Source organism: Pithys albifrons, chromosome 8 (genome assembly GCF_047495875.1).
Source record: "Pithys albifrons albifrons isolate INPA30051 chromosome 8, PitAlb_v1, whole genome shotgun sequence".
Taxonomy (NCBI): domain Eukaryota; kingdom Metazoa; phylum Chordata; class Aves; order Passeriformes; family Thamnophilidae; genus Pithys; species Pithys albifrons.
The window spans coordinates 11,990,641-12,005,072 of NC_092465.1; the positions used below are offsets into that span (position 1 = coordinate 11,990,641).

A 14,432-nucleotide genomic window follows, 5' to 3' on the forward strand; every position below is an offset into this window, starting at 1 on the left:
CCATGGCCATTACCTTGAGCTTTTCCCTTTGAGTATAAACACAAGAACATTTTGCTTGTTGTGCTACCAGCCTTAAGGAGCTGGAAGACAAGCAAGCTGTGACCTGATGCAGGGCATGGACCAGCACCTCAGTCTGGGGTACAGAGCATAAGGTATGGACACCCTGGAAAGCAGCACTTCCCATATTTCATTTAATTTCCCATATTTCACTGGGCTGATACTCAGAGCACAGTCCAGAGAATAAGCCAGTCTAGTACCATCTATTGTATACATTTCCTGAGTGTGCATTTTTTTCCTGTCTGCGCATTCAGGCTGACATATGGGATTCAGTCAGCTCAGTTCAGACACAGAGCTGTGACCCAACCACTGCAAACCAGCAAAGGAGACTTCTGTGCAAGACTGAACGGGTTTATCTCTTCAGAACTCACCCTACAGACATTTACTACTCTTAGTTACAAAACTCTTCAGTAGTAAATTACAGAACAAAATTTGGACTGACTCACAGTTCTTCAGGTCTTGAAGTATAATTTCAAATGAGGGAAACAAAAAGACCTTTTTTTGTCTAACACAGTATCAGTTCTCACTGGCATTTGGATGTAATCTGTAACAAATATTCGTCAGTAGATTTATTTGCACCACCATAGACTTTTGGTGAGCTCTCACTAAGCTCATCTCAGTGTAGCAAAAGCAACAAACACTTGAATCTTGCAGACAGAGTGGAGTGTCTGTATTAGGTACCATTTCACTGCATTATTTCTTTGCCTGACCTCTTTGCTGGCATGACAACTTTAGGTAGAAAGTGGAGTTCTTAACCAATGAAAACAGAACCTGACACATGACAATGATAAATATTTGCTTTATTAAATTACTTTTATACTTCTACAAAGAAATTTTCTGATTTTCATTACAGAATCAAATGAAGGAAATTCATTGCTGTCTCTGCAGTTACCTAATTTAGATACAAAAAGGTTGTAAAAAGACCAGCCTATTCAAGTTACGTAAAAAGTCAGAGAATAGACAAGTTCCCTTGGGAATCTTGAGGCTCAGAAATATAAAGTCCCATAATACAATGAAATTAAGAATTCAGCAATGTGTTGAACAATTGTAAACTGTAACTGCACTAGTGGACCCCATTATTCAGCAGTTTCCTTAAAGGTATGAACTGTGAGCTGAACAAAAAGTGTAGCTGACACAGCAATCCTCATTTAGTTGTTCTCCCTTTCACTCCCTCCAAGTCAAAGTTGTCAGATCAGCATTTAAATTATAGGAAGGAAACTTGCCTCCATAAATATCAGAAATTTCTCCATTCCATAGCTATTTATATAAAGTAACTAGCTGTTACAAATCAGTTTCAAGTAAAACAGGTGGCTGAGGCAAAAATAATCAAAATCAGATCATACACAATTTTACTGTAAATACAGTAATTTGAAAGATAAACACATAACCATAGCACTGACAAGATATCAATGCTGCTCTATTATAGACATGATGTATCAGTAGAAAATTAAGATGTCTATTATCAAAATTGAGGACATTCATTCCAGTCTCTGGTAATCTAATCTTAGTGCAAAACAGATGCTAAGACATATTTAGCAAAAAAAGGTGATACATTTAAGGCCAAAAGTTGTTCAGTCATCACTATCGCTTCCAGATTCACTCAGCTGCAAGTCATTTCCTAGAAAAGAGAGTCATCATATTAGTCATTTTCAAGGAAATAATTCAAGTTCTTCTTTCAAGATACTCCCTTTCCCAATTAAAAAGGCTTACAAAAGCTAAATGGGTCAAGGAGAGTGGGCAAGATTATCTTTAAAGGTTCCTTCTAACCCAAACTGTTCCATGATAGGAGAATAAATAGGTGTAGAACCAAACCCTCCAGTGACAGAACTTTAGAGAGATCCCTTTTCTACAATTTTAAAATCCTGGCAAGGAAGCCATTAGCTTATTTGCACAAGTGCATTTATTTAATATCACCAGATCACAAAAGACAACACCTAGCTATCTCTGCCACCCACATTTTCATGCTTCATAAGTGGGAAAACTGCTGGTGAATGCAGTTTTGTGAAAAACAAGTTGTTGGATTTTTTTTGAAACACATGTGAATGCCACTCAGCTGTGCCTGAAAGCAGAGTGGTGTCTCAATCAAGAAGAGCAGCTCTTTGACATACCATTTAAAGATGTATCAGTGACCTACTATTTCAAACTGGTTTTGGAACAAGTGAACAAACAAAACACTTTAATTTGGTGGCTGTATATGTACTTTTCAAAATGAGGAAGTAAAAAGAAGGACTTCACTGTGCTTGCCATGGATGTCCATAAGCTTAGGGGGTGGAAGGGAGGGAATCTTCCCAAGGATGACAGATAGCTGAGAAAAAATACAGAGCATGCTCTACACAATCTACATTATCTGGCAACTTCCCACACGTTGGGAAGAGTCTGCTCCAACTCGTATGCTTTTACTCACACCTCCCTTGCCAAACAACCATTACAAAAGAAGAATAAAAAAAAAAAGGAATTCATCTCAGGTTGTGCAGAAATGGCCTAAAAAGCAAAGAAACAAACCAGTGAAACCGAGAAAACTGAGTCAGCACACTCTTGTCACACACCCTTCTCTCAGCACCCCCTTCACAGACCCCTTTTGCAGATGGGGGAAAAAGTAACCTCAAGGGGGGAAACCCCACAGGCTGAGATTGGATCTTTTGTTCTCAGGCACATAATTCCTGTCAGAACACTGGAGTCTTTAATATGGCAGCATTTAGCCTTCTTTTGTTTTCCACTATGGCGTCACTAAAACTTAGAAAGTGGTGTATGTTTCTCTGCAACAAAACAAAAACCTTTTATATAAGAAAAGAACAGCAAAGATGCCTGTTTGCAGCAATCCCTAAAGTACTACTGTAGACAATTTTTTTGTTTCCAACCCTATATAGAAAAAATTTACAGCCATATTATTTTCAGATAAATTTAAAAAAGCAATTTAGGAAATAAAAAAATCAAGTTGTTTGCCAATAATATTCAGAACAATATAGTATCTTAAAAAATAATATTTAAGACAGAGATGATATTGGTTAATTAAACTCAAGTATTTATCACTCAAGAGAATTACAGTGTATTCTTAGACATCCCAGCCCTGTTATGCACCACCTACTTCAGGAGAGGACAGGGAGTGTGAACAAGAAGATAACCTTCCAAATAGTGTTTCTGCAGCCTTCAAAAGTTATTTCAACATAGTTAATAGAAATTACACAAACCCTGTAACACCAGCCAAAAATGCCAATGCTTGTGAAAACCAGCAGATGGGAAAGCAAGAACTCCAAGTTCCAGAGGCAGAAATAACATGTTAGGATTTACTTCAGGGTAAACTTTCTGTCCCATTTTTATAACCCTACCTCCAAAAACCACCTTCAGAGGTGGCAAAATAACAGTCTAGCACTGGCAGCTTTCAGGTGCATTTGGTGCAAGGATGGAAAGCTCATTTAACAAGGACTCTGAAGAAACATCTGGACTCTGTTGTACTTACAAGGCAACAGTGAAATGGACAAAAACTGTTGAATTCAGTTCTCATGGTGCCAGTTGCTTATTAGCAATATTAACTGGGGAAATAGATGGCACTGAAAATTACAGTATTTCCTATGCTTTTACATCACTGACATAATACATTCAACCAAATTCTTGCTAGTTACAGGGGACAGGGAAGCTCCTAAGAGTGATCCTGTTTCACAGATCTTAGTGGTCACACCAACATCAAACTAACACAAGGGAAAATTATTTCTTGACTCGCTGTTTGTACCAGTACCAAGTATTAAAAGAGTGAAGTTATGCTGAATGCTATGTACATAACACAAGGCCCCAGAATAGCCCATCTGTGCTGGTTTTCTTTGGAAAGTTACTTTGTTTAACATAACTCTTGTTTAAACAAAAAGTAGACATAAAGCAACATATGATCAAACATTCCCAAAGAACAGATTCATCAGTGCCACCACTTACAAACTTTGTTCCAAGGCAAGTTGTGAGGCTGTATAACCAGACTCTGAAGGCAGAAGCAGCAGCAGTATTTTGGGGGTGAGGGGCAATTTCATCCCCAGATTCCTGAAGAGGTGGATGTGTACAGGACAGAACCATTTGGTTACCATGCTCTAGACATCACCTCCTCTGTTTTCCAAGTTTCACAAAACCTCAGCTGTGTAATTTCTACGTGCAAGATGAAACTCTGCTCTCTAAGCCTTCCCCCAGCCTTCTGCCTGCACGCGGCAAGTCGAAGGAAAATTTCACTAATTACTCAATATGGCCCCAGTTCTACAGAGATGCACAAGACTAGTCACAGACATAAGCAGGCAAACCTTAAAACAAGATTAGACAAGCAAACAGCTTATGCTGACATTTGTTAATTCAATATTTTATTTTTGCAAAACATTATCTGAGATGGAAGAAATGACTGTACAGAACCCCAGCTGAGAATTCTTGCCACTCCATGTGCTATCCATTTAGTTTCTCCAGGTTTCAGCCTCCTGCCAAATTCCCTCAGAAAGAGTGCTAGAGAAAAGCATTCTTCTAGAAAGTAACTACTTTGATCTTTACCTAGCTGAGTGTCCTGTAAGTGTTAACTGCACTGGAAGTTGGGGATGGAATCGTTTTGAGCAGCAGCAGATCTGTAGCCACAACAGAAGTAAATGGCATTAAATCTCAAGAGCTGGGCAAGTTCAGAGGCTGCAGGCAGAGGTTCTACCTGTCAACGTGGTTCTCAAGCACCACCAGCCACCAACTGCCTCTGAACAGTGTTGATGGTGTCATGTTTTAAGCAGCATTTTCTCACTGTGACTGCTGGAACTGGAGGACTTGGCCACCTGTACTTGTAAATGTATTTCTCACTGGAAGCTTTGCCAGCTGGGATTCTGTCACTGGGGATAGAGCTTAATCTAGTTTACAAAACAGGTTTATTTAAAGCATGGAGGATGGGAAATCAAATTTGTGACTAAAGGTTGAAATAAATGGCACTCTAAAGTTGTGCAAATTGTAAACATGAAGACATTGTTCTCTACAGCAACAGCAAAATGAAAGCAGCATTTAGTCCTTTACACATGAAGTCACAGGACTTTTCAGTCTGATATTATCTGTTAATGCAGTACATAATTAAATATCTATTGAGGTTATTTAAGCATTTAAATACTAGCACAATAAAAAACAAAAAGAGAAAACCCCACCCTGTTCATGTTATCCATATTAAGAGCTGAAATAAAAGCAGATCTGTCAGTCTAAAATTTCAGTACAACAAGTTTACATATAAATGATAAATCTCAAGAGTCTTTAGGCTGCAAACCAGGGTTGATGGGAATCTCTTCAAACCAGCAGCTAAGCACCTAATTAAAAACATAGTCATATTGGAAGAGTCATGAGAGCTGAACACTCACTTCTGTGTCTGAGTATTCTTGTTACTTAGGTAGTAAACTTCACATTCTCTGCCTAGTGAGATTTTTCTATGTGAGAGTTTTCCAAACTCTTCTTTTTGGAATACACTGAGCATTCAATTCCAGACTGCACAGCAACCACTCTTGAACATCAGAGCTACTCTTCAAATTAAATCTTTAGTTGCCTGAATGAGTGGAATAAGATAGAGTCACCTGAAAGCAAATTGCCTCCATCCTTACACACAAAGGACTGTGTTACCTGCCATCCAGCATGCCATGAATAATAGTAACTGACATATCTAAGAAAACACCACCTCCTCTGGAACTCAGAGCATTGTGGCCACAGTATCCTTCCCATAGTTCTACCCAAGAAATTATAAGCATATGTTTTGGGAGTGCCCTGTTAGCTCAAGTATTTTCAATACAAAATTACTGTTCTCCAGTCCTACTGTATAGAACCGGGAGGAAGCCAGAAGAGCTTAGGAAATATTTTCAACTGCATCAGCTTTAATTTAATATCTCTGGGGACCACAAACTTTCCAGCCCAGTGTCTAATTCAGCCTGCTGCAGAACAATCAACCCTAGCATCACTTCCCACAGTTTTAATTATAACAGAGACATACTGAAAGACAAGATGGTTTCCTTTCAGAATCTCCATGTCTGGAATTGTGCACTAAGAAAAGAACAGCCCTTGTACTTACGTAGTGTATTCATCATATGACCACTGCTCTCTTGGGGTCTGTTATGACTGGCATCTTTGTCAGGAACAGCCTGTTGTGGCATGGCAGACACAGTGGGCTGAGGCTGCAAATACGGCATCGACATCGGAAGAGAGGGCTTCATTTCCTCATCTTCAGAATCACTAGAACTATTTTCACTACTTGATGAAGAGGATGAAGAACTTTTAGAGTCAGATGAACTGTCAGAGCTACTCAGCTGGTCCATGATACTGGCTTCTGCTTTTAGCTCTGCAAACAAAGATTTGTTTCTCAGTTAACATTTATCATAATTGAAATATGAGGAGGGAAAAAACAACACCACAAAAAATTTTAAAAATCAACAGATATCAGGTAAACACCCTACAGCAACATGGAAAAAAAATCAAACCTCTCTAGAGCAAAGAAAAGGGCACAAGGAAGCATCCAGCCTGTCATGTGGTTGTCTTCTCTCGTAGCTTGGGCACTTTCTCCCATTCAATCAAAACGTTAGAACAAAGGTGACTGTGAACCCAAATGCTTCACCCCACATTCCACGGGGTAGTGCATCCCACATGGCCTTTAATTTCTGCAACTAACAAGTCCTTCTGTATTTTCCTTAGCACCCCCAGAGATGCTTCTCACTGACAAAAAGCTGCAGTCACAGTCCCACAGATCAGTCAGCTGTGAGATGTCAGCAGCTGCACCCAACATGCCTCCAAGCAGTTCAGCATTACAACCAATACACTTGTTTGGACCATGTGACACTTTGCACAGAATCAAGTTAGGCATGAAGGATACCCCAAAGAATGATCCATATTAGGAAGATTTCAGCGAATCCTTATTCTCATTGTAGATGTGGAGGTGTGGAACATGCTGCACAGTGTGCATTTCTGATATATGGCAGCTGAAGCCCAGCACACAGAGGAAGTTAATCTTTGGAGAAGGGTACACATAATAATTGTGCAAAATCTGAGTGCTGAGAGAAGTCTGAAATGGTGGATGGAGGACCTGAGGTGTTGCACAAGGCACACAAGTTCATCACTATACAATATTGTAACTAACCAAACCATTATTAAGATGGTCTTACAAGCACTTGGAAAACTCCAGGAACAGATTTGATAGACCAGATACAAAAAACAAGTATGAGGGTGGCTCATCTCACTTCAAATTTACCCAATACAGAACAGGTTGAAGATGAAAGTCACCAAGACACAAGACAGTGCAAAGCTTAATCAGGAGAAGAAGGGAGAGTTAAAAAAAAAAAGATTAATCTTCAACACAAACTTCCATGAAGCCTTCCAGCTCTGAGTTACCAAAGGCCAGCCTAAAGGAAAGGTACTTAGGCCAACCTTATCAAAGGCCAGTCAAAGGAAAATGGAGCTCAGGAAAAAACCACCTGAAACAGTGTAGCTGTGACTATAGGGACAAACCAACCCAGTGCCAGGGAAGAACAGAAAAACTACAAGACCATATAGGTCAACTGAAACAAAATGAAAAGAAGCAAAAAGAAAATGAAAAATGGAGGCATCTAAACATCCTTCTGTTACAAAAGATATGTGTAAGAGAACATGATCTACCACACATGTGGAGCTGTAACCCAACTGAAAAACACCACTCAAGTCCAAATCATTTAATTCCACTTCCTCCTCTGCAATGTCTAATATAAGAAAAAATTTAAGTGAATGGCTAATACCAAAAAGTGAGGAATAACATCTCTGCCTTGAATTTTGATGTGATTCAAGCAGACAGAATTTAAACTAGGTATTTTTAACCAGTGAAGGACAGGCTGTATGTGTACTAGAGGATAATGGCAGAATGATCTTTCCCCGACCCCAGAAAACAAAGTTAGTAACAAGTTCCAGATAGTGTACTTAAGCAGGAATAGTCAGTTACACAACCGAGGGATGAAAACTGATTAAGCAGGCAGCACTCCTGAAGAGTCTGTGAGGTTCAGTGGATCCCTACACACTGTTCTACCACACCACACTGCTGTGGAAGTGACTTGACACTACTGGGTCTTGTGACACTATAGATATGATACTATTTGGTCCTTGTGTATAAAGATGAATAGTGCCTCTAAAACAACCTTCTTGCTCAACACAGCACTGCTAGAACTTCAGCTGGAACAGTAAGTGTGTTCAGGGACTATACTTCAGGAGGGTTTTGGACTCATAAGAAAGCAAAGGAAAGCAACAACAGAACAGGGATCTAGAAAACTCAACTTCTAAGGAAAGATAGAACCAACTGGCATGATTTTGCATAAAGAACGAGAAAGCAGCTTCTGAGTACATGAAGGACTGCTCAAAAGCAGCAGAGTAATTTGTTCTGTACTTGCATCGTAAATACTGAAGTAGTAATGGGCTTGTTGTCATGCTATTTATTAGGAAGAATCTGAACCATAATGAGAGCAAAGCCATGGAACAGCTTGCCAGAGAATACACAGGATCTGTCAGTGGAAGGTTTTAAGAACAGGTTAAAAATTACAACAGAAAACTCATTTTAGGACAGAAAGATGGACTAGATGACTTGAAAGAGTCTCTATCATCCCTAGTTCTCAATTTTTCTGCATTTTCAGTAGTACTCAGAATCAGACTAGCACTACACAAGAGTTTGATACATGTCGGCAGCCACTTTGGTGACCTGCAAGGTGTTTGACACCATCACTCGCCCCAAAGCAACAGACCACCAAAAAAAAGCATCATTTTACTCAGTGAGCTCAAGTACTCTTTCCCCTTTGCAGCCTCAGATGTATTCCAGTAATGCTCTGCAATATAGATTTCTGGTCAGAGCTTAAGACCAAAATGGAAACAAAAACTATCCTCAAAATGATACATCTAAAAAAATCTGCTTAAAGGAATTCAAAACAACTTGGGAGGCAGATGTCAGTTCCAGTCAATGAAAGTGCCACCTGTCAGCATTTCTGTAGCAAGTAATTACCACCTGCTGTCATCCTTGTCCTCCAAAAGGAAATAAGGCCTCCTATTAAGTGAAATATGAGTGTAGCACCAAACCAGAGTCTCTCAAGAACACAGTACATGGCACTGCTCAAGGGTTGACTTATGCAGGGTTTTAGCTGTCTTTTTCACTGGAGCCTCATCTTTCACAAGGTTCTATCTGGTAATTTAGAGTGTATTTTGAGTTGTAAAGCACTGTAGCCAGTGTTTGCTGAGTTCACAGAAAGAAAAAGAAGCAACATGAAAAGAGAAGCGACTCAGTTGGTTCCAGTGCCATGATACAACCAACCATATACATGATTAAAGGAGCAGTGGAAGAGTCAAGGAGAGAGCTGTGGGACTCTTGGCATTATTAACCCTACTGGGTTCAGCTGGTTTTTTGCCTTTGCAAGTTACAAATACCGCTTTGTTTCGCACTGGAGCCAGAGGTCATTTCCATATCAGAGCAAAGTGCTTATGTCATCAGCATCTCGTGTGTTTAATCTCAAATTAAAAAAACAAACAAACAAAAAACCAACCAACCAAAAAGAAACTCTACACGAGCAAAAAACCTTGGCTCTTAAAAATTCCTCATGAAGAGCAAAGGTTCTGAACCTTATGTGCCAGTGGGGCTTACCTCGTTCAATATCATCCATAGGAGAAGGTGGAAACATTTTTTCTTTTGATGGAGAGTTTTTAACGTTGTTTGGAACTTTAGTTGCATTTCGCATTTGCTGCTGTTGCTGCTCAATGCGAGACTGGACTTTACTGCTTCCCTCAGCTCTGTGTGTAAAAGGAAAAGACTTTCATCTGCCAGCAGCCAAGATGCAAGGAAAAAGGCAGAATAAAGGGGATATGGTACCATGAAATAATTTCTCATGCCTTTCTAAATACAATCATTAGATTCTTAGGCAAGTTGTTACACTGGCATAAATAGTATACAAATGTGTTAACTTTTGGGTTTTGATACAGTGCTAACAACTTTTAAACACTTTGTGAGTTTATTTGTTTTTATACCTTGCTACTCCACACCACTTGACAATAATTCTGCTGGAAAGTGTTTATATGGACTCAGCAGCAGAAAAAAAATATTAAAAATCTCGGTATGAGAAAAACAAGCCATTTAAATTATAGAAACCTGTCACAGAATTTATCTTTATTTCTAATTTCCTCATTTACAAGTCAGAAGACAGCAGGCAAACTACTGTCCAAGCACACTTTATTTCTTCCTCCACTCATTAGCAAGAAGCTACCATTTCTTTCAATAATGTAACAGCTATTGGTTAACAAAAAATTAATTCCCATTTCTTTTGCAGTCAAGGCTCAAAAGCTGTGAAGTCAATGTGCTGAGACAGCAGCTTTTTACTTCTTTGAACAAGGCCAGGTATTTTCTAAAACTATGTTTTGCTAAAAATAGTAGTGGGTAGTTTCATATCTCGATTTAGACTCATTAGTAAAGGACAGTTGTTGCTCTTATAAATCACCCACCTGGTTTTTTTCACAGTGATGTTGCTACTCAGTTTCTCTAGGCGACATTCTCCAGTGTCATGGTTGATAATTAAGATACATTCTTTTAGATAAGGCTTCTTTGAGCCCTTGAACACAGTCACTGGTGGAGTTGAACCCTATTAAATCAGAAGTCCAGTAAGTGAAATATGAGTGTAGCACCAAACTCCTGTAGTATTTTTTCTTAGAAACAGCAATCCATCTGTGATGACAATTTCACTACAAGGGATCATTTCTAGCCTATAAAAATGTTACTGGTTAATTTAAATTAGATTCACAGTAGTGATATCCAAGAGCAGCTGGTATTTGACTGAAACAGGATTTCACTCAGCTTAGCATAGTTGGAAACTGATTAAATGCTTATTTCCCAAGGAAAGCAGGATCACTGCAGGACTCCTTTCACCAAAAGGGTTTCAGTTCCCATATCAGCAGAGCAGTAAAGCATGGCAGGTAGTAAATTTTCCCTTTCCAGTCTTTCCTGCTTTAGAACTGCACTAGACCAATAAATACCAAGGGGAAACTTGCACTGCCAACATACACACGAAGCCTTTCTGTGTACGCAATTCTGGGCCATCCTGCAGCATGTTTCCAGTGCAGCCAACACACTTAAAGTTACAGCACAGCTGCTTAACCTTTGGGTCTTTTGTAGTTTAACATTCTTAAAGCAATTGTTTTTCTACTCTAAAAATCACACAGGCAGTTCTGAAACAGCATTGAAACTTTATACCCATCCATATTCAGGATATATACTTGTGACAACAAAATAAATCGTTCCCTTAGGTCCGACACTCTTCAGCCACCCCACTCACCTCAATATTTGGCAGCGTTATTGTCACCTGTTCACCTTTGCCAACTTCAAGGTCTCCTTCACAGGACATATCAATGGATGCAGGCTTAAAGTCATCTAAATAGAAAAACAAACTGAATTATTTACAGACTTTTCAGGCATCTAAAATATGTAGACACCAATGAATTGCAGTTGGAGGCTATTAAGTTAAAGCCTTTTTTTGCTTGTGTATCACCTACCATTCCTCTGAGCAGATCACTCCTTAAGTCAGTACAATTCAAAGTCAAGCTTCTTTTCTCAAGCTTGAGTACAAGCGTTAAAACCTTTCAGTTAAAATTAGAAAAATGCTTTTAGGTTTTAATGGATAAAGAGGCTGAACAAGCTGTGTTATATTTCAAAGGATAAATCCTCACATAATTTTCAGAAGAATCAATAAATAGTTCTTGAAGATGTTGACCCTGGACATGAGAGATGTAGACAAGAGACTGAAAATGCAAAGAACAACATCAGTTCTCAATATCCATTTCTGTATCTGGTTTCTGACTTTACTATAACATGGATGTCAGAAGCTGACCAAAACTTGGAGTTTCAGTATAGTTATTTTTTGTCACAAGCGAAATTACTTCCCAATTTAATATTAGTTACCTTTTTGTCTTTTTCATCATCTAAAGTATTGGTTAAAATAAGTTTTAAAGAAAAGAAGGTATCAATTTCTGATCCTTTTAAAAAATCTGAGACATGGAAAACAAGCAGCTCTGCATCATACAATCACAGAATAGATTGGGTTGGAAAAGACCTCCAAGATCATCAAGTCCAACCCTTGGACTCCAGTCCCTTTACCAGATAATGGCACTCAGTGCCACGGCCAGTCTCAGTTTAAAAACCACCAGGGATGGGGAATCCACCACATCCCTGGGCAGCCCATTCCAATGCCTGATTACTCTCTCTGGAAAGAATTCTTTTCTGATCTCCAACTTACATTTCCCCTGGCAGAGCTTGAGCCCGTGCCCCCTTGTCCTATTGCTGAGTGCCTGGGAGAAGAGACCAACCCCCACCATCGGCACAGCAGCTGTTTCAGACCACTATCTACAAAGTATTATTTCCACCACCAATGAACTGGGAACGGCTGCAGCCAAAAGGCTGCCTGCACCGATCCTGGGAGACAGGACAGCAACAAGAGGCTCTACAAGGCATGTGGTGACACATGTGGGGTCGAACCCGCGGTTCCAGGTCACACAGGGCCACTGTCGCAGCCCGGGGTGGCGGTGCCAGGCCCCGCACACAGACCGAGGCACGGAGGGCACCGATCAGTGACACACGCCCCGTGTCCGTGGCCCGGCACACGCTCCTCGCCCTGCAACCCGCCCCGTCTGGCGCTGCTGATCCCCGGCAGGGCACTCCTCAGGCTGAGGAGCTTCTCAGCCCCATAACTGGGCCTGCAGCCACGGGCCAGGCGGCACAGACCGCAGTGGGAAGCGTGGCTGGCTCCAGCCTGCACACCAGCCGGGCAGGAAAACCAGGCTGCGGGAGCCGGTGGGCAGGAGGGTCGGAGCTGGCACAGGTAACAGCCCCTGCTAACCTTGTTCAGGGCAAAATCCCACACGTCTCACACAACACTTCCAGAACTTCTCATCAAATCAGTGTTTCCTTCAGTACATGGCCACTGGGCTGTTAACACCCGAGAAAATTTAGATACTGATACTTTCCGATCTTAAGTTCTAACCAGCAGCTGTTTTCCCTTCTACTCAACTGCTAACAAAAATGTCAGGTGCCCGAGAATATTTCTGCATGTGCTTTTGACAGAACTTACAAACATGCCAGTTTTCATGTCTCATTTGTTGGAAGGAAGAGAGATTTCAAAACAGATTTCAGAATAAATCATCAAATTACAAGAGTCAGCAAGAAACTGTAAGGGTGAGAGGTACCAGATGTGGTTGTTAGTCCTCTTTAAAATTAGTAAATGTCAAGTTGCAGCATTTGTTTAAACTATTATAGCTTTTTCCCCTCTCCTCCCCTTTCAGAGTCGCAGACAATTCTCCTAAATGCCGATCCCTTCGCTCCCAGGGAGCGCAGTGCCCCTCGCACACAACACACTCTCCAGAGAATCACAGAATCATAGAATCGATTGGGATTGGGTTGGAAAAGATCTCCGAGATCATCAAGTCCAACCCTTGGTCCAACTCCAAGTTGTTTGTCTCTCTACATACGCGAGACTGAATCTTGGGGATCAGTCTATAAATAACCAGACAACAAAACCAGAAACAGCAGTCCTAAATTACCAGGACTATAATCCTGGGAGCATTTGTTTCCTAGCTACCCTCAGAATCTTTGAGCACACACCTCTCTAGATAGTAATTATGTACTCAGGGAGGGTGCACTGGCTCCCTGATTAACGCTGCCCGCCTTTAACCTTTGATTGCTGAATTGTACGGAACTTCAAAAAACTCAGCGCAAAGGAGGAGGGTAGAGCCAGAGGCTCAGCTTAGCTCGGCTTCCAGCAGAACTGCAGGGAGACGCTATGGAAAAGGCATAAATATCGAAGTTAGTGCGCAGAGGGTGGCGAGGGGCAGCTCTGGGATACAATGGCCGTTCGTGCTCCCAGCACCGACTGAACCCGCATCGCGCTGATCCCGAAACCGCGGACGAGCACCCGATGGCACTCAGCTCCCGGCTGCACCCCAGATTCCCGGGATCAAGGCAGCCACGGGGCCTGCAAGGCCAGGACGGGCCGCAGCCACTCTCGCCCCTCAGAGCTCTGCGGGGACACACTGCGGGCCCCCTCCCCGGCCCCCGAGGGGCTGCCCCACCACTCACAGCGGACGGTGTGGAAGGCGCAGCGCGGCTGCTTCTCAAAGCTCTCTCCCAGATTGAGCACCCGCGCCTTGGGGTCGTAGAGCGACGGGACGGCTCCGTTCATCGCGGCGGCGCCTCACACCATGGCGGGCCCCGGGGCCGCCGCCGCCGCCCGCACCGGGCATCGCTCACAGCGCCCGGGCCGCGGGGCCGCCCGCGCCGCCTCCCATAGGCCGGGGCCGCCCGGGCCCCGCCCCTCCCGCGCGCCGATTGGTCGCTGGGCGCGTCTCTCCGCGGATCTCCACCAATGGCACCG

At 41.8% G+C, this 14,432-nt stretch overlaps 1 protein-coding gene across 1 annotated transcript; it reads right to left on the reverse strand.

Moving 5' to 3' along the window:
- Window positions 1-840: 840 nt before the first annotated feature.
- On the reverse strand, window positions 841-14,336 carry EAF2 (ELL associated factor 2). The gene is made up of 6 exons (XM_071562831.1): window positions 14,138-14,336; window positions 11,346-11,440; window positions 10,519-10,655; window positions 9,668-9,813; window positions 6,101-6,367; window positions 841-1,675 (listed from the first exon to the last, which is right to left on the reverse strand). The coding sequence occupies exons 1-6, from the start codon at window positions 14,238-14,240 to the stop codon at window positions 1,629-1,631; spliced, it is 795 nt and encodes a 264-aa protein (XP_071418932.1). The 5' UTR covers window positions 14,241-14,336; the 3' UTR covers window positions 841-1,628.
- Between the last annotated feature and the right edge of the window lie 96 nt (window positions 14,337-14,432).